This window comes from Parasteatoda tepidariorum, chromosome 2, assembly GCF_982258835.1.
Source record: "Parasteatoda tepidariorum strain Cologne lab strain chromosome 2, Ptep-v5.0, whole genome shotgun sequence".
NCBI classification, from domain to species: Eukaryota; Metazoa; Arthropoda; class Arachnida; order Araneae; family Theridiidae; genus Parasteatoda; species Parasteatoda tepidariorum.
The window spans coordinates 108,126,446-108,145,830 of NC_141756.1; the positions used below are offsets into that span (position 1 = coordinate 108,126,446).

Below are 19,385 nucleotides of genomic sequence, written 5' to 3' on the forward strand. Positions count from 1 at the left end.
CACGAGTCACCATTTACTACACAGGGAGTCTTCGGCCGGCGGGGATCGAATCCACAACCTCTTGAACATGGGCCCAGTGCCCTACCAACCAGGCTATCCTATGGTCTTTAATAACTTCCTACGCACTTTTTTTTCATTCATTAGAACGTTAATCTTACCGATGGTCACCTGAAGGTGGGGCGCTCTGTAATATTCAACTTAAGTGCAATAAAACTTATAGTCAAAAAATACATGAAGTATATTATGTTGATTGAATATTTGTCCACTGTAGAGCATTTTTAACCGAAAGTTTGGTGATTCGAGCCCACGGGACCGCCATCATTTTAGAGCAGTGTTTCCCAACGTGGGGCCCACGCCCCACTGGGGGGGGGGGGCAAAATGAAAATGGACACGACACGAGTTTAACCCTTTTGCTCTGGGCCATTTGAATGTAATACTAGATTTCGATGCCAAAATTGAAAGAAAAAAGCAAATTCTTAAATAATTGCAGCCAATTAATATTATAAATTTGTTTGACGAGACCAAAATATCAACTGGGTTTTTGGCGGCGTCAAGTTGACCTCGCTGCTGCAGGCTCCGCGCGAACCCTCGGACGCTTTAAAATCTCGCTAAACACTGCAGTTGTTTGCATCTGAAAAATAGACGAAATGAGTGAACAGGGGTCTGTCTAGGTTTTTCTGAGAGGTACCCATTTTGTGAAAATGTTGACATAATTTGTGAACAATTAAAAATTATATTAAAAGATCAACACAAAAATATGGATTTATCGTTTCTTAAGGGATAAAAAAATAAAATTTTAAGAAAATGTATTTTGTGAAACTACTGTTTTTCCTAAAATTGAATTTGTGAAGGTACCGCTAAACGGTAGTAAATTCGGCCTGGACCGACCCCTGGGAAGATATTGAAAAACAACTTGTTGAAAAGCTGAAAACAAGAAAATTCTCAGTGCTAATGGATGAATCAACTTAGATAGATAGTGCTGCAGTATTGATAACTTATGTAAGATATATTGATAAAGATTGATAATATTGTAAATATTGATAAAGATATTGATAAACATTTTGCTGAAGAAAAGTTGCTCTGTAAAAGATTAGAAAGCACCACTACCTCCAAAGATATATATAATGAGCTAAAAAACTACTTAGATATCAATAATATTCCAATGAAAACTATAACATCTTGTGCTGCAGATGGTGCTCCTAATATAATGGGCAAAAAAAATGGTTGCTTAAAATTGATGAAATATGAGAATCCAGAAATGATTCTTGTGCATTGTGTTATTCATAGGGAAAGCTTGGTAGCTAAAAACATCTTGACTGTTCTAAATAAAGTACTACATTCAGTAATAAAGTGTATCAATGCTATTAAAGCTAATGCCAAATGTGAGCGTCTCTTCAAGCTATTTTGTGAAGAACAAAATGCAGACCATGTGACTTTTACTTCACACTGAAGTAAGATGGCTCTCTAAAGGGTACTGCTTGAAGAGATTTATGGAATTGTTTGATACTCTTAGTGATTTTTTAAGCAACAAACCTGAAATGAAGTATCTGTTAACAGTCGATAGTAAAGCATTTGTGAGTTATTTAGCAGATATCTTTGAAAAACTAAATATTTTAAATAAGCAACTTCAAGGAGCAAATAAAACTCTTGTTGACGCAAAAGCGAAGATATTTTGTTTCATTACCTTATTGAGTTATGTCAGAAATATATTAACAACAAAATCTTCGAACAGTTTCATTGGCTCCAAATATGTGAAGTAAATGATACCGCTTTATTTGTTATTGTCGATCAACTGAAAATTGTACCGACTGATTTAAAAGAAAGGTTTTCTGATTTAAAATTAATTATTTTCAAACATGGATGATGCAGCCAATGTTAATGGATTTGTCTGATATACCAAATATGCAGTATCAAAAAGAGCTCGCAGAAATGCAAAATGATGAGTCAGTTAAAACTTTATTTAATACAAAAGGAGTGATGGCACGGCTTTGAGAGGAAACAGAAATCAAATACTCAAATTCAACCAAATGGGCAAGAAAACTATTGTTACCGCTTCCATCTTCATATTTTGCTGAATGTGGATTTAGTGCTGTAAATGATTTACTGGTAAAAAAAAGAAATCGTCTGGATATAACACAACGGGGAGACTTGAGACTGAAGCTAACGAAATTGGAACCTAACATAAAATCTCTGTGCAGCAAGCATCAACTGCAAGGATCTCACTAAATTAAAATATTAAATTATTGTAGAAAAATTTTGATTAAATTATTTCGCATTTGAATTTTTAGTTTTTCATTATACGTTTTGAAAATTTACATACTGTGTTTCGTTAACAATTTCCTAGTGATTTCTTCCGAAAACCTATCATTTAAGTTTTTTAAGTGAACAATTCAATTTTCTAATGGCAAAAATAATGTATAGGTTACATAGGGGGGCATAAGAATTTTAAAAAGGCTTAGATGGGGCATGGCACAAAAAAGGTTGGGAAACATTGTTTTAGAGTCTCAAAATGAGGTGAAATCCGCGTATGCATTTAGAATATGGCTCGGTTGTTCTCGAACTCATCCGCTACCCCTACTAAACTAGAGCGAGGCGTGCGTGCTGTTTCGTTTATATCTTTCGAACAAAGTGTCTTACCATTCCAAAAATTTGGAATTAATATCATTATTGATTATACTTCACACTGTCGAAATATTAAAAAAATCAAAGATGTCCAAATTGCAAAAAAAAAATTTTTTTTCTTCAAAAAATGAATTTTTTTATGTCAAAAACAAAAAATTTTATATTTTAATGTTGTTTTTCTTAAAATTTGAGAAAAATCACTTCAAGAAAGTGTATTTAAATATTTTTGTTGTTGGATGACAATACGCTAAGAAATAACTTGCAAAGTCGTGCGCTCAAAAAAGCGAAATTTTAAAAAAATTCGTTTAGTCAAAAATATGCAATTTAAACAAAAACGCAAAAATACGTGTCGATTTATTTTCAGTAAAGAACAATAAAAAAAATAAATTAGTAACTTATAGGGCCACATTGTGGGCCCCCTATTAAGCATGTAATTATCTCCTTTAAAATCATGTAGGGTACACTAGTACCCGGTAATATAATACGTGGTTCAATTTCAATATTAAGGGGAGATATAGGACCATGCTGTAATACAAAATATTGGTTTCAAATTTCCTCATTTTAGCGCTATTTAGCACACTCATATATATATATATATATATATATATATATATATATATATATATATATATATATATATATATATATATATATATATATATATATATATATATACATAGTAACCTATAGGGTAACATTGTGTAGCCCATAATTATCCTATGGTAGGGCACACTATTACAAGTAATTTTGATCCCAATCCAGAGCCCAAGGGAACTCTTGTATCACGTATTTGGAGAAATTTACCTTCGTGGAGGATTTTTTGATGCAACTAACCCTCATTGGCGCAATATGGAGAAGAAAAGTTCCCACAGTTAGCCTGACAACAAGGTGGCCAATGATCCGCCTACCACTGAGGGCATTTTATGTCAGCACTGTAGTCGGTGCGGATTTTGTATCGACTTGTCACAGTTGGCATTCGAACCAGATTCACCTCGTTAGAAGGCGGGCACTTTATCCCCTGAGCCACCACGTCTCATCTACATTATCAAAAAACGCGTTTATGTTTTGGAGATTTCACGAATTTAAGCTTAAAGAGCCGCGATGACTAAGGGTTCGCCTTCCAATGAGGCGAACCGGGTCCGAATCCCGCTTGCACTGACCACAATACTAACAAGAAATATTCTCCGTAGTAGTAGACGATTCATGGGTTCCCTTTGCCGTCAGGTTATCAATGCCAGGTTCTCGTGGTCTTCCTCTCCATGTAGCGCAGATGCGGGATAGCTCCATCAAAAAGTTCATCACGAAGGCAAATTTCTCCCAATACTCAATCCAGGAGTTACCTTGTCTTCTGGATTGGGCTAAAAATTACAAGGCTGCGGAGTTGAACATTAGTAGTCGTAAACCCATAAAATTGGGTTGGCTGTTCAACCACGGCTATAAAATTTAACCTTAAAAGAAAAAACTCCGACCTTGAACCATAGCCTCCGAGAAATAAGGCCGTTGAGATCTCCAAGGTCTTTTAGCGACGTCACAAACAGTAGCTCTTAACTGATTAAAACCGACAATTTTAAATATTTGTTATTGAACAACAGCTTCGGTATGTCCGTCGGATATGCTATTCTTTATATCATTGTATAAATAATATTATATTTATACATGTACAGTACCGAAATGTATAAGTTATTATAAAAATGGGCCTAATGTTTTGGATTACAAATTCCCCGTCAATAAGGAGTTTATACAAAAGTGGAACCATTCAATTCTCTCTCTCTCGTACGCTTGTTAAGGTAGATGGGTGCGATTGTTCTTTTTTTCCAGAAGCGCCATCTATGGCCAAGAATTCGACTTCTGCCACACCATACGTCACACCTGTTTATAGGGCGGATCCGTTCATACATCCACAGATCGTAATTTAGACCTAAAGCAGAGAACGATCCATCTCCAGTTCTTTACCCTCAGTATGTACCCAGTTCTGTATCTTAAGCACAATGAAAAACCATTTGTTGTTTTATTCGAATTTAATTTCGAGGATATAAAACAGTTCAAAAAACTTCATTATTGGTGTGTACACTTTTGTCAGTAGAAAATTATCTTGGTCGACATTGCTTAGCATAATGGAGAACTTATATAGCTTGAATATTACGCTCGTGTAATAATGGAGATTAAGATTTAATAATGGTTTTGACAAGGTTTTTTTTCCACCCCTTCAGTATTTGGAAAATGAGAATTCTGAAGAAGCTAAGTGAACCATTTGAATAGTTGATTGTATTCAGTAAATTTTGTTCTATTTGACCTATTCATAAAATTTAACTAAGTTTTCAAAATGCTCTAAAATTTCAGAAACTTCATTAGTCTAATTTTTAAATACAAAAACTTTTTAAATTTCGTAACGAAGTGCATAAAGAGCTTTCAATGAATAAAAAGGATTACATAAAATAACGGAATTTAGTTTGTTAACATATTAGAACGCAATGAGAAAAATTCTTTAACCGACGCAGATCGGACACAGGTATTCTTTATACATATTTTCAAGCCCTCTAATTATAAGTAAAAATATTTTTTTTTTGATGGCGGGCACTTGGGTTTTGTCCCATTGGCCACAGAAATGCCAGAACTGCTACTCTTTTTACGTTACCCAGTGGGCACCTGTAGCGAAGCCACGGCGGTGGAGCAGCGTCGCCCACGTCACACAACCCCAAACCCGTTTATAGGACGGGTCACATTCACACAAAGAGGAAAGGATATAGACGTGACCCCCGAGAAGTAGGAGGCTTGCTCTCCCTCCAGTGTATGAGTCATTCTATTTAGGTGGTGCGAGAAGACGACTCTAGTAAAGCAATGGTGGAATGTTGTCTCGTTCATCTTTAAAACTATGCAATTAAAATTAACTACAGAAAAGTGAACACGTACGATATCAATTCATTAAAGCATTGACGTTAAAAGGGTAAGTTTATTTATGTTTTTATAGGTAGATTAAGTAAAAATTAGTATAGATGTAATGTGTATGGCCTATGCATGCTTTGTTTACATTTAGAACTATTTGAAAATAGCTTATATTTTATTTATTCTCAGGTGTCTTGATTTTTCATTTAAAGTTATATTTCATTAGTTTATAAAGATATCACTTATACATTTTAGATGAGAAAAAATTCTCTATTTGTGGTAATGAACCAACTTTTTTAGTAGTTAAAATTATACTTTTGATATAATTTCTTTCACAATCTTATTTATTTAGTAAATTGTAATTGTAATTATGGTTTTGAAAAAAAAATTTTCCCAGTCTGAAAATAATTGCAACAGATGTAAAATCAATTAATGTTTTAGTGATTTTTAATGTTTTAAATTTTGTTATTGACATTACTCGCAGCCTTAGAAGAGATAACGAGTTTAGCATAATTCTAAATATACAAATTCTATTTATTCTAAGTATACTAATTCTATTTATTCTAAGTTACTGTTTTCATAGAGATCTCTAATTTTTAAAGGTTCTTATTTTTTAATTAAATGTCAAACAGAGGACAAGGTTATCCTTATAATTGCTACTTTAATATTATTTCCCAGTATTATTATATTGATGCATATTATTTTAAGGAAGATATTCAATAGAGTGATTTAGTAGTAAATATTTATTGTTTCTTTAATAGAAATTTGTTTTAATATATTTCTTTTTCTTTTCTAGCTTATGTGCCACCTTGTTCTGATTCAGTGTTCTGATTCTCTGATAGCCTAAATTATTGAGGAATTCAAGGTTTGTTATATGTTCTATATTAAATATAATTAAAAAGGTATTTAAATGTATTTATGGAACATTTAAAAAGTTTTGATATGACTAAATTAAATAAATATTTCCAGCCTTAATTTAGATTAAGTTATTTTTTAAAGTGCATGCAACATTGACTGTGCATGATAGCTGTAGTATTTTGTATGTGTATTAAAATTTTTCTCTATAAATTAATATAATTAATGTTAAGAGTCGTATTCAGCTTTTTTTAAGTTAAAACTGTTTGATAATTAGTGTGATAAGTTTATAAAAATATCAGCTATACATTTAGGATGGGAAAAAATTCTCTATTTGTCGTAATGAACCAACTTTTTTAGTATTTTAAATTATGCTTTTTCTTGCAGATGGTCTACACTTCCAGTTCCAGGTTGTCGTGGAAATTACGATAAGGAAAATAAAGTTCATGTTTTCAGTTTTCCTGCAGACGAGAATCTTAAACAGAAATGGTTACGAGCGATTCCAAGAGAAAATTTCAATGTAACAAAGAATTCGAAGGTAAGCAAGATTAACTTTAAAATTTCCTGGAAGAAATATAACCTAGAATATTCTTAAAACATTCAAAAGCAGTTATTATATTAATAGTATATTATATTAACAAGTATAGTATATTATATTATTAAGTATATTATATTAGCAATCATTTACACTTGATTTTCTCTTACTTTCTTTAAACAATTTTGTTGAGAACAAAATGCCCGCAGTTATTTACAACATTATATTAGTTTTTATATTTAAGGAAACCTTTCGTATTTTTTAAAAACTTGTGTGGAGTAATTTGATTGCCTATGATCATTTACATCAATATGTTAGCAATGCTTATAAGCAAAATGAAATCTTCTCTATGTTAATTTTTTTTTCTTTGAATAAAAATATGAAAAGTCTGAAAATAATACGCATATAACTGAAATGCTGGTTTGTATACTATTTTCAAAACATAATTCTACAACTGTAAACTTCTCCTATTAAAAAAAAATATGTTTCTGCACGTAGTACAGGTGCAGAATTTTAAAGTAAAACACCCATGGTTACATCACAGAAAAGGAAATATAGTAAATAATTCTTCATTTTTGCAATAATTTAAATGCTTACTTATGCACATGGTATGTGATACATATATATATTAGACTGAGAATTTTTGAAAAGTTTTTTTTTATTATGAGAAGCAAATTATTGAACCTGTTCACGTTGTATGAAATTTTTCTAGCTTGTTTTTCAAAAAGTTTATTTCTTGTGTTGAGTGAAATACTTAACATTCAGAATATTAAAAAACGTTTTATTTGTATTTTAGGTTTGTGAACGACATTTTAAGGAGGTGTTATTCCGAACATCATTTTATAATGAAAAGACTGGTGAAACCCTATCTGCACCATTGAAGAAGTTAAAAGAAAACACAGTATATTTATTGGCTGTCCTCTTTCATCATCATCAACCACAATACGCCCAACCAAAAAAAGACAGCGAATGGAAAACGTTGCACTTGCAGTGGATGAAAGTCTTAATAGTCAAAGTGAATATGATAAGAAAAATAAGATTTTGATGAACTACAGAGCTGCCTTAAAAACCATAATATTTCCAAACATTGGACTGTTTTGGTAAAAGAGGGAGTTATGTTGTTCATTGATATTAATTTGCACAATGATATTCCCCAACTACAGTATGCTGTATCAATAAATCTTGATTTAAACTTAAATGTATCTTTTAAAGGTGAAAAACTTTTAAAGCACAAAAATAGTCCTTTTAAAGTTGGTAATATAAATGATATTCTAAAAGTCCTTGATTTTTATGAAAGTACAGATACACTTAGTACTGCTAATTCCTTAAATGATAAAGTCAATATCATTGAGTCTATTCTTAAAGATTCAGAAAATTTATACAGCGACTCAAACAAATTATTTTTTAAATTTTTCCTTGAACAATTAAAACTCATTCCGTGTAAACCTGAAAGATATAGGTACTCTCCTGATTTATTAATTTTTGCATCGCTTTTGTTTTATATTTCCCCTCAGGCGTATAAGTTTATCCGTACTTCCCAATATTTGATTCTGCCAGGTCCAAGTACTATAAGGAAAATTGATGCAATGCTAAGAAATTCTCCGCAAGAGGAAGAACATAAAAATTTTCTTTCTTACGCTAAGCATGCTTTTTTGAAGTTGGAAAATCATGATGTCTTCCTGATGATAGATGAAATTCACATTAAACCTTTTCTTGATTTTAAAGGGGGTAATATTGTCGCTTATAATAGCACTGATTTAGCTACCAGCGTACATGTTTTTATGGTTGGAAGTTTGTTTTCTCCTTATAAAGATGTTGTACACATTGTCCATTCATTTGATGCATCCAAACTTTATAATTTACTCGATAAAGTTGTAATGGGTCTCGAAGAAATAGGTTTCAAAGTGAATGGACTGGTTGCTGACAATAATTCCATCAATCGTAAAGTTATTTCGCTGACCCTCCACAATTACTTGTAAAATATATACATCCAAAAGATAGTTCCCTTTTTTTTGTTATAGATTCCGTCCACATCTTCAAATGTTTTTAGAAATAATTGGATGAATAATCACAAAAATGGTTATTATTTTTATTTTCCATCTTTTACATCAACTGACGAAACCAACCCTTCAATAATGACAGCATCTTTAACTTCGGTACGAAAACTTTATGACTTAGAGTGCACAAATATTTTAAAATTTGGATATGGGTTAACGCGTAAAGCCTTGTGGCCTTCAAACTTAGAACGGCAGCAGAATGTGAAGTTAGCTCAGAAACTTTTTAGCACCAATGTTGTTGTTGCTTTAAAAGAACTTGGTGAGAAATGTAATCTTGAACATTACGAACAGACATCGGAATTTATAAATTTAATTTGTGCATGGTGGGATGTGGTGACTCCCAACAAGGGTAAGGTTAAACGAAATTCAATGTGCGAGCCCATAACCTCAAGCCCCTCTGACGAAATGTTTTTGAAACAGTTTGTCTCCTGGTTGAAACGATGGGAAAATTTAAAATCCGATAATGGCCGACTCTCTAAAGAAACCTTCCTTGCTGCTCGCCACACAACAGAGGCTTTTATCGAAATAGTTAGCTATTTTACAAAAAAGTTCAATAAGTCTTATGTTCTTTTGGGTAAAATTCAGACTGACAAACTTGAATCCAGATTCGGTCAATACAGGAGTATGGCTGGAGATCAATACCACATTTCCGTTAGGCAAATTTACGAGACTGAAAGCAAGTTATGCCATGAATTAAAACTTGCTTCACATACAAAAGGTGATATAAATGTTGATATCTTTAATTGCGATGAAACAGTTACAGATAAGGAACTCCCAATGGATTTAATTTTTTCTGGTGTTACAGTTGAAGATCATGACATTAAAGCAATTGAAGACAGTTTGCCAATAATAACTTACCTCGCAGGATATTGCTCTCATGCCGCATCAAAAAAAACGAAATGTGCAGAATGCCGGCAATTATTAATTGTTGATAAAGACTTGGTCTCGGAAAATTATTTTAATTTAATTGAGGAGAAAGATAGGGGTGGTTTGATGTTTCCAAGTGAGGTAGTATTCAATGCAGTAATTCATACCTACATTGTGGTGCAAAAGTTAATTAGTAAAAAGTATGAGGAAACTTTCATGAAAGCCACAAGTCAGCGCAATGTGGTTACAAACATTGTTGAGGATATTTTAGTTGCAAAAGATTCATTTCTGTGTTTTGATACCTGCCTAAAGGGACATGACTTATTACCATTAAAAAAAATAATTCTAAAAGCTGCTACTAACAGTTTACTAAATAATTATTGTAAGGTAAAAAATGATAATTTAAAAGTTAAGAAAATTCCTAACATTACCGTAGTTGCAAAAAATAAAAGGAAATTAGAAACTTATTCTAAGAGTTCAATAAAGAAAACACAAGATGAAGCTAATATGTAGTATAGATAATTTTGTTCCAATTTTAATGAATATAATTCTAATATATCTGGATTTAATTCATTTATTGATCAGTTTTACCTTCCTTTTTTAAAAATTATAAATTAAATTTTATAATTTGTAAATTTTTTAGCATTGGCTGCTTTAAGAGTCAAATCCCCTTCATCTCAATTGTTATATTTTTTTATTATTATTATTTTATATATGTTCTTTGAGATTTTTATACAGTATTAATATTTTTTCATCAGGACCCTTCAATTATTTTTGTTTCTACTTTGCAAAAAATTTTTGTTTTATGTTAAGGTTTGTATGTAATATCTCGAAAATAATATCTGATGTTTATATGTAATTATGTATAATTCTTCACCTCGATACTTTAAATAGTTTTAGTTACTTTCTTGATATGTTTTGAGATTTGTATGCAATGTCAAAATAAATACTTAAATTATTTTTGTTTGTTTTATTTGTATACTTGGAGATTTGCATTCATTATTAATCTCAATGCTTAAAATACTTTAGCTCACTTTATTATTATATTTTGTGTAATTGAATAAATTTATTGTTTTCAATCTGAATTGGTCTCTAAACTTTATCTAGAAACAAACCGTGTTACATAGAGCAAGAATTTTCTAACATATAGAATAATAAATGATTTCTAAAATTTTTACATATCTAGGTTTGTCTCATTTAAAGGCACTTGATTAATACAAAATTATAAATATGTAAAATATTATTGAAATAATGACATTAATGCTTCTTAAATGAAAGTAGTCTTTTGCATTCAGTAATTTTTTCACTTAAGAAATTACTTTTAGATTACTCATTTATTTCAATTCAATATATAATGATTTTAATTGTGTTGTGTAAATTAATAACTTAAAACTATTTTATAACAGAATTAAACTTATAGTTGAATAAACTTATACTTTCAGTGAACTATTTTCAAAACATACCAATAAAAAATATTACAAGCATTTGTAACATTTATTATGACTTTAATTTTATAAAAATATTTTTATGCATATCTTATATCAGAAAAGTTAATTTTATCTAACTTATAATGAAAATTATTAATATTTATAATCGTTTTTTATGTGTTATACCAAAGTAAACCAATTACAATTAGCTGTTATGAAAATTGGCTATAGTATCATTAAAGCATGTACGGTAAAAATTAATGGGATTGTATGCAATATTGAAATTTTTTAATCACGCTGTCTTAAAATTTTTATTCATTTAATTGTGTGGTTCGAGCAAATGTATAAACTTTTTGGTTTTTATCTGACAGAAGAAGCGTAAAACGAATTAAAAAAATTAGTGCTTATTAAAAACTCCGAAATATAAACCAGGGTTCGTGACTTTTTTGAATTTTTTAAAAATGAAAAAAAATTTTTTGATGTAAATCTGATTTTTTTTTATTTAAAAAGGATTTTTTTTATTCAAATACACTGCAAGAACTTCGATTTATGACTATACTTTGACTTTTTATATTAAAATATTCCTTTCTAATCTGATATCAAAATAGAGAAGTTAAGCTAAAAAAATTTGTAAAAAATCTATGTACTCATTGGAATTTTTTTTCACAAAATTACTTTATAGAAAATCTGATAACGTTAAAGATACTGTAAACATATTATGAGAGAAAAATGCTTAAATGTTTGCTTGAATCTGTCCTTTCAATCTCCAGAATCGAAATATTTAAAAAAATGTTATTTCAAATGTGTTGAAATTTAAAACATACCAAGAAAGAAAGTAATTTCATTAGCTAAAATTAATTAATGCAGCAGTAATAAATTTTAAAACTTATGCAGCAATTTATTTAGAATAAATTTTAAAACTACGAAAAGACATAATAAAAGTATCAATAATTTAAAACATTGTTTTTTAACTTCTTAAATTAATATATGTATAAAAAAAATCAATTGATTTAAATCAACAAACCCTGATATAATCCACAGTTTTTTTTCACTGACTTCAGAAAGAAAATTGTAGGAAGAAAAAAAAAAAAAAGGATTTTGTAAACACGATACTCATCTTCTACCACGACGAATAGTATACCCCATCACCTAGATGCGGTGACTCATTTCTCAGGCCTCTTACTTCTCGGGGGTCCCACCCTTTCTTAAAGTTTTTGAAATCTATATTAATTTCATCTTCTTTTTTACCCAGGGGTTTCGGCTAAGCCCTCTCACCTGTTTCTTGTAACCCTTCTTTTTATTAATTTGTTCCAACCTTTCCTTAGTCCCTATTTTTTAAACAACTTTCTATGTGTTTATACTTTTGGTGCAGCCCTTGGTGTTTGGAAGTAGTATATGATCCATACTATGACGCACTTTTATTTTTAAGACTCATGTGCAAAATGACAAACTTTAACCTCTTTTTCATGTGGTTACACAGGACATTGAAAAATAACCATAAAAAATTCCACATTTGATTCTAATAACTATATTTAATCTTAATAATTGGAAATCGTAAAAAAATTCCAATTTTCTTATATAAAAATTCCTTATTATGAATTTATTGCCATGTTAGACAATAAAATAGTCATTTCTTTTGTTTTACAAGGTTAACTAAAATGACGATAAAGAAAATAACAGAAATAAATTGTTTTATATCTCATCCATAAAAATATATTCATATTTTCCTCAACCATGCCTTCACTATGCTACGATACCTTTATCGTCATTACGATCAATTTCATCAAATTCTCTCTGAAAGTTCTATTTTTTTTGGAACAAAATATTCTATTTCTTCCTTTTCTGAATTTACAAGTATAGAATCACCAAATTTCATATTTACTTTTTCTCAATTATATTAGATTACATATCCTAGGCTTCAATTCCTTCAATTTTTGATTTCAGTGAATTGAATTTTTCCATTCATTTGAAAACGTTTTATTGAATATTTAAAAGCCGAAAGGTACAGTATTGAAATCTTCTGAAATTCGAAACAAGTCTTTTTTATTCATTTTACTTACTTGAGAAGATCTGCCACTTTACATTTTAAACTGATTTATTTCTACATTTCAATAAACTGTTTCACCTGCAATTATTTTCATTCTTTCATTGAAAATTAGTGTTGTTTCACTTACGTAACTCATTCTACAGTTTTATCATTTACTATACACGCATAATCTTTAATGGCTCTAATATCCATATTTGTCTTTTAACTTCCTTGACATGCGACCTGTTTGAACTGTATTGCTCCCGTCATCTATGTATACTATATCAATTGTATCATAGTACTTTACTTTTTCACCCAATTTATCGAGTATTTCGTACAACTTTCTACTAGCAGAACTAATTGTAAAGATTGATATGCATAAATTTGTATAAAAATTGTTTTTTGTGCTTTTATCTTCATAGTTATAAAACATTTCTGTGCAAACATCGGTCATAGAAATAATTTTAAATCTTTAATTTCCCCATCAAGTATTATTTTATAAAAATCTTCTAATTCTATAAAATTTTTATTTTAAACACATTTTCTTTCTGTCCAAAGTTGCCCCATGCTATAAAAAAATTAAACTAGCATAAATCTTTGACCTGGATTTTTTACCCAATTTATCAAATTCTGTGTATAATACATCTTTAGCAGTTTTCTTGTAGCGCTTCGTATTATTTGCTAGTTTCAAAGTCTCCATATTCTTTGAGTTCATCATTCATTTCTAATTTTATTTTTAAAAGCCTAACATAATTTATTTTAATAGCTTATTTGATTTCTTTTCAGAATGCTATACTTATGAAATATTCCAACATTTCAAACTTCCTTTCGATTGCTAATTTCGCTTCTTCAGTTTCCTGTGTTTCTACGAAACCTATTTCAATATCGTAATGATATTGAATTTCTTATTTCATATCATATCCATTTTTTCTTTTCGATTGTACTGCTAAAATGTTTACTGTAAATTGTTTTAGATCGAGATTCACTTAAACTAATTATTAATCTTCCTTCCTTGTATGGTAATACAGGAAGATATAATTTTCTAGACTGTAATACTGTAAATTATATTTATCCGTGACAAATTTCATTAGGTTTTGATAAGATAACTATGAATAGTCATCAAAATACATAACAACAGTATACGATATAAAGAATATAAATCTATTTATTATTCATTTCATATTTCAGTTTTGTAAGTCCATGAAGCTTCTTTAGGTTTCAATGGTTCTACAACATCTCTTTTCCTTCTCCGTTTTAATGCACTTATTAATATTTTTATTATTACGAAAAAACCATTTCTTAAATTAATTTTTGTGTCTTATTGTACAAATATTTCATGCATGTATTTGCTTGAAAATTCATTGTTGATTTTCTACGGCATCTCTTACTTTCAGCCAGTGACATCCATGAAGTTGATGGATGGTGTTTTCATAAAAACCATCTATTTTCTAATATATTTAACTTTTTTCCCCTCGAAACTAATGAATTGAATTGTGTGTAGAGTTGAATGGCACAAACTCCACAAAGGGGCATGCTGTGCCAAACGAACGGTTTTAAAATAAATCATAAGTAAAATGCTTACTACAAATTCTTCTTACTAAAATCACGTTGGAGTTTATAAACGGTTTACTTTACGGTTACCTCGGGGGGGGGGTTACCTTCTTTAGGTAAACACAGGGAGTCACGCCTCGGGTTCTCCTCCCTTCTGTTTCCTCTCTCTCCTCTTCCCCCTTGTCGTGGTTGTCGAATTTACTGGTAAGGGCTTTTTGTCTGTGTTCGATTACCACCCTGTTGTTTCGGACCCAGATGGGAAGAGACCACCCACGTGTTCGCCGTGCGTGGAGACCCGTGTCCCTGGAAAAGGGGATCCTAGCAGTTGAGGGGCATCCTGGTACCCCAATACACTGCTTTGGCCCTTGCTTCAGGTAAACGGAAGGAGGTGCATATTGACCTGCATGCATCAACCGGCTAGCCACGAACGTCATCTGGTGGCTAGGGTCAAGCCCGGGGTCACTTACTGGGCACCACGTGAAGGGTGGGGACTTCTTCAGGGGTGACTTGCGGACGTATAGCTATTAGTCAGCATCGATGTTCAAATAACAGATTAGTCTCAGTACCTATCTGTTATTTGCATTCCCAGGTGGTGCCGTTGATAGTCGAAGTGATTTTTTATATTTTCTAAGGCTGAAAGTAGTAAGGTGTCCAGTTCCGCTCACCAAAACAAAAACAGCCGAACAACGATTTTACATTATTAGGCTCACAAACCCAGAAGTGTCCAACACTTCATATACCAAGATCTCGCCATTTTTAATTCACAAGGTTCAGCTCTCTGTATTGGGAGAAGTAGCTTATGTAAAAAAGTAACTCTCAGGTGACATTTTAGTTGAGGTTTCAAAATTACAGGCAACTATTCTATCGAAATGCACCAATATCTGCTCCTTCACTGTTACTGTATCACCCCATAAGACTCTAAACACTTCTCGAGGTGTCATATCAGAGTATGAATTCCTCGATGATGCAGAGGAAACAATTGTTAGAAATTTGAAAGAACAGCATGTTACTGCTGTCGTCCGTAGGATCAAAATTAGGAGAGAAGGAAAACTGATCTCCACAAAACATCTGATCCTTATCTTTGACACACCGAAATTATCATCTTCGGTTAAGCTTGCCTGGCATAACTGCCCCGTACGACCGTATATGCCAAACCCATTAAGATGCTTTCAGTGCCAAAGGTTTGGATACTCTAAAACATCTTGTCGTAGCAAGCTTATTTGTGCTCGATGCTCTGGTTCCGAGCATGGAGACGCTACCTGTGAGTTGCCACCCCTTTACATTAGCTGTAAGGGAGCTCATGCTCCTGGAGTTGTCCAAAATGATCCCAAGAGAAAGAGATACAAAGTGTCAAAGTATTGCAAAACGTGGCCTTCAATGAAGCCCACCGAATAGTCACTCCTCGTCCGGGTGTGTCCTATTCTGCAGTAGCCAAGAGTTCATTTTGCTCTGTCAATACGCAAACGGACCTTCCACCTTTGTCATCTACCTCTCATCAGCAGGTTAAAAATACTACTAAAAAAACAAAATTTAACTTTAAAACACCATCAACATCAAACAGAACAACATCTCCTCCTTCTAAAAAGACTTCCAAAATTGACAACTCAGGACGAACCCTACTTTTCCCCCAGCAGCTTGTATCAACGAAAATACCCCTAAGTAAAAAACCTGACATATCTCGGAAGAAGAGAGATCAATCAGTACGTCAATCAATCCAATTCTGATGCTCTGAAGGAGATGGATGTTGACGTAGAATTGTCCCTTCCGACGATGAATTCATACTTTACTCATCTTAAAATACTTGACGTTAAATTACAATAATATCCATCCACTTCATAATGTCCATTAATTTTATCTCCTGGAATTGTCGTGGCGTAAGAAATAAGCTTTCAGATATCAAGGATATTATTTATAATTATCAGCTACATGTTTTGCTCTGCAGGAAACTCATTTAACGTCTTCTCATAATTTTAAATTTCGTAATTACTCCCGACATGATTTCAATGATGGATGTGATCCTCATGGAGGCGTTTTAATCTGTAATGCATTACCATCTTTTTTATTATCAACTTCATTACAAGCAACTGTTGTTCAAATCCACATTAATGTACTCCTCACTGTTTGTTCAATTTATCTACCTCCTAATACATCTGTTTCTCAAATAGAACTAAATTAATTGATTGTACAATTAGCTTCACCGTCCATTTTGCTCGGGGATTTTAAGGGTCATAATGAATTGTGGGGCAGTTCCGCCTCCAATGATCGGGGACGTAAAATAAAGCAACTTATACAGGACCATAATCTATGTTTGTTAAACAAAGGCGAAAAGACTTACTTTCATATGCCGACTAGTATCTTTCACTCCATTGATTTAGTATTATGTTCACCAGCTCTCATAAACTTTTCCGTGAGTGATGATCTTCACAATAGTGATCATTTTTCATCCATAGTTTCATATTCTGTTAATAGTCCCAGGAGACCATCAGTGGCACTTATTTACTCGACTTGATCAGATTACAGATGGTAACAGGTAGAAACGTAAATGCTGCAGTGAATACTGTAACTTCTGTAATCATTAAGACTGCAGAAGAGATTATTACAAAGTCTTCATCTACTCCTCCTCGCCATCGTAATTGGTGGAATTCAGAGTGTTCCACAGCTTACAAGGAACAGAAACGACTTTGGAGCCTCTTCCGTCGTTCCCCTTCCACTTCAAATCTTGCAGTATTTAAACGAGCTAAAGCGTTTGCTCGTAAGGTCCGACGCAGTAGCCAAAGAGAATCCTGGAAGCGCTATGTCTCAGCTACATATTAAATGACATCTCCCAAACAAGTTTGATCGACAGTTAAAAAGGCAAACTGCATATACCGCGAATTTCATTTTTCTATATTAAAAAAGAATTATACAATCTACTCTGCCCCCATTGATGTATGTAATATGCTTGGTAAGACATTTGCCGCAATCTTTAATGCTAGTTACAGCCTGTCTTTTCAATACTATAAACAAAACGCTGAATGACATACCATGAATTTTCACACTCGTCGATCGTCTTCATACAATGGCAATTTTACTTTTCTGGAACTACAGAAAGCCTTATCAACAGCTGCGAACACTACCCCTGGTCTCGAACTTACCACATGCTCCGCCATTTGGATATTACGTCTTTGTGTAACGTCCTGGTTCTATTTAATAGAATATGGAAGGTTCAGACTTATCCATCATGTTGGCGCGAGCAATTGTGAACCCCATATTGAAACCAGGCAAGGATTCTAAGGAACCGGAAAGCTATCTCCCTATAGCGTTAACAAGCTGCCTGGGAAAGTCCTTTGAGCGCATGATTAATACCCGCTTAGTATATTTCCTAGAAAAGAACCGTCATATACCTGGGTTGCAGAGTAGTTTTCGAAAAGGGGAGGTCTACTGGAGGTCTGGTTATTGCTTTAGAGTCAAGAATTCGTAACGCCTTTGTCCGATGTAACCATTTTGTCTCTATCTTCTTCGATATTGAGAAGGCTTACGATCGGACATGGTGATACGGAATTCTTAAGATGCTCTGCGATATGGGACTCAGTAGTAATTTACCCATCTTCCTGAAGAACTTTCTGATGAAATGGTATTTTCGTGTTAAACTGGTTTCTATGTTTTCAGACCTCTTCATTCAGGCCGAAGGTGCTCATTTCGAACGTATTACCACCTCATGTGTTTGGCTCACTTTATGTGGACGATTTAAATGTTTTCCGTTCTGGCTCTGATATGCGCGTTATTGAGCGTCAACTCCAGCTGGTTCTCAATAAGATTTCAAAATGGTGTGAGTAAAATGGCCACACACTTTCACCCACTAAAAGCTCTTGCATACATTTTTGTCAGTTACGCAGATTACACAATGATCCTGTTATTTCTATTCATAACGTTAATATACATACTGTTTCGAAAACAAAATATTTAGGCGTGATTTTTGACAACACACTCACTTTTCTGATCCATATTCTTTATCTTAGAAAACGTTGTGAAAAAACTTTAAATATGTTACGCGTTCTCTCAATTATAAATAATTCACATAGACATTAACAGTTGACATAAATTTATTAGATACTAGATTAAATAATTAAGAAACAAATTAGCACACAGCCGGCACGCAGCTTGTTTGTAAACACACAGATCTACAAGCAGAGAGGCGTTGCCAAAACACAAAAATACAAAATAGGTAAACGATTACGATTAAAGGTTTTGATTATCATTTTAACACTTCCCCTAAATCAAAACACTACTAATAGCAATATTTGTCTTCTTAAGCACATTGAAAAGCAAAGATTACACAATAAAAACTTAAATAGTATATAGCACTATAAATATTAACATAAATACACAGATACACTTAATTAAGATTATGTATTCCAATTAAATTTCTGAGCTTTAGAAACCTGTCTTTCACTAGAGGTTTAGTTAAGATATCAGCAATTTGCATATCACTATTACAATAATTAACATCTAGTTGTTTTGATTCATATTGTTCACGTATGAACTTATATCTGATGTCGATATGTTTGGTTCTGTGATGAAAT

At 32.2% G+C, this 19,385-nt stretch overlaps 1 protein-coding gene and 1 long non-coding RNA gene across 2 annotated transcripts; both read left to right on the forward strand.

The window, feature by feature from the left end:
- The first annotated feature begins 3,359 nt into the window (after positions 1-3,359).
- LOC139426247 (uncharacterized) lies at positions 3,360-7,921 on the forward strand. Its single transcript, XR_015431544.1, has 4 exons — positions 3,360-5,566; positions 6,302-6,370; positions 6,748-6,898; positions 7,692-7,921. It is a non-coding gene; the product is annotated as an uncharacterized LOC139426247 (long non-coding RNA).
- Positions 7,922-8,003: 82 nt separating this feature from the next.
- Positions 8,004-10,779, forward strand: LOC139426906 (uncharacterized). The gene has a single exon (XM_071187043.2). The coding sequence runs from the start codon at positions 8,956-8,958 to the stop codon at positions 10,330-10,332; it is 1,377 nt and encodes a 458-aa protein (XP_071043144.2). The 5' UTR covers positions 8,004-8,955; the 3' UTR covers positions 10,333-10,779.
- Positions 10,780-19,385: the final 8,606 nt, after the last annotated feature.

Bases quoted from the DNA above. Each gene is read 5' to 3' on its own strand.
- LOC139426906 (XM_071187043.2), top strand. From the start codon at position 8,956: ATGAATAATCACAAAAATGGTTATTATTTTTATTTTCCATCTTTTACA.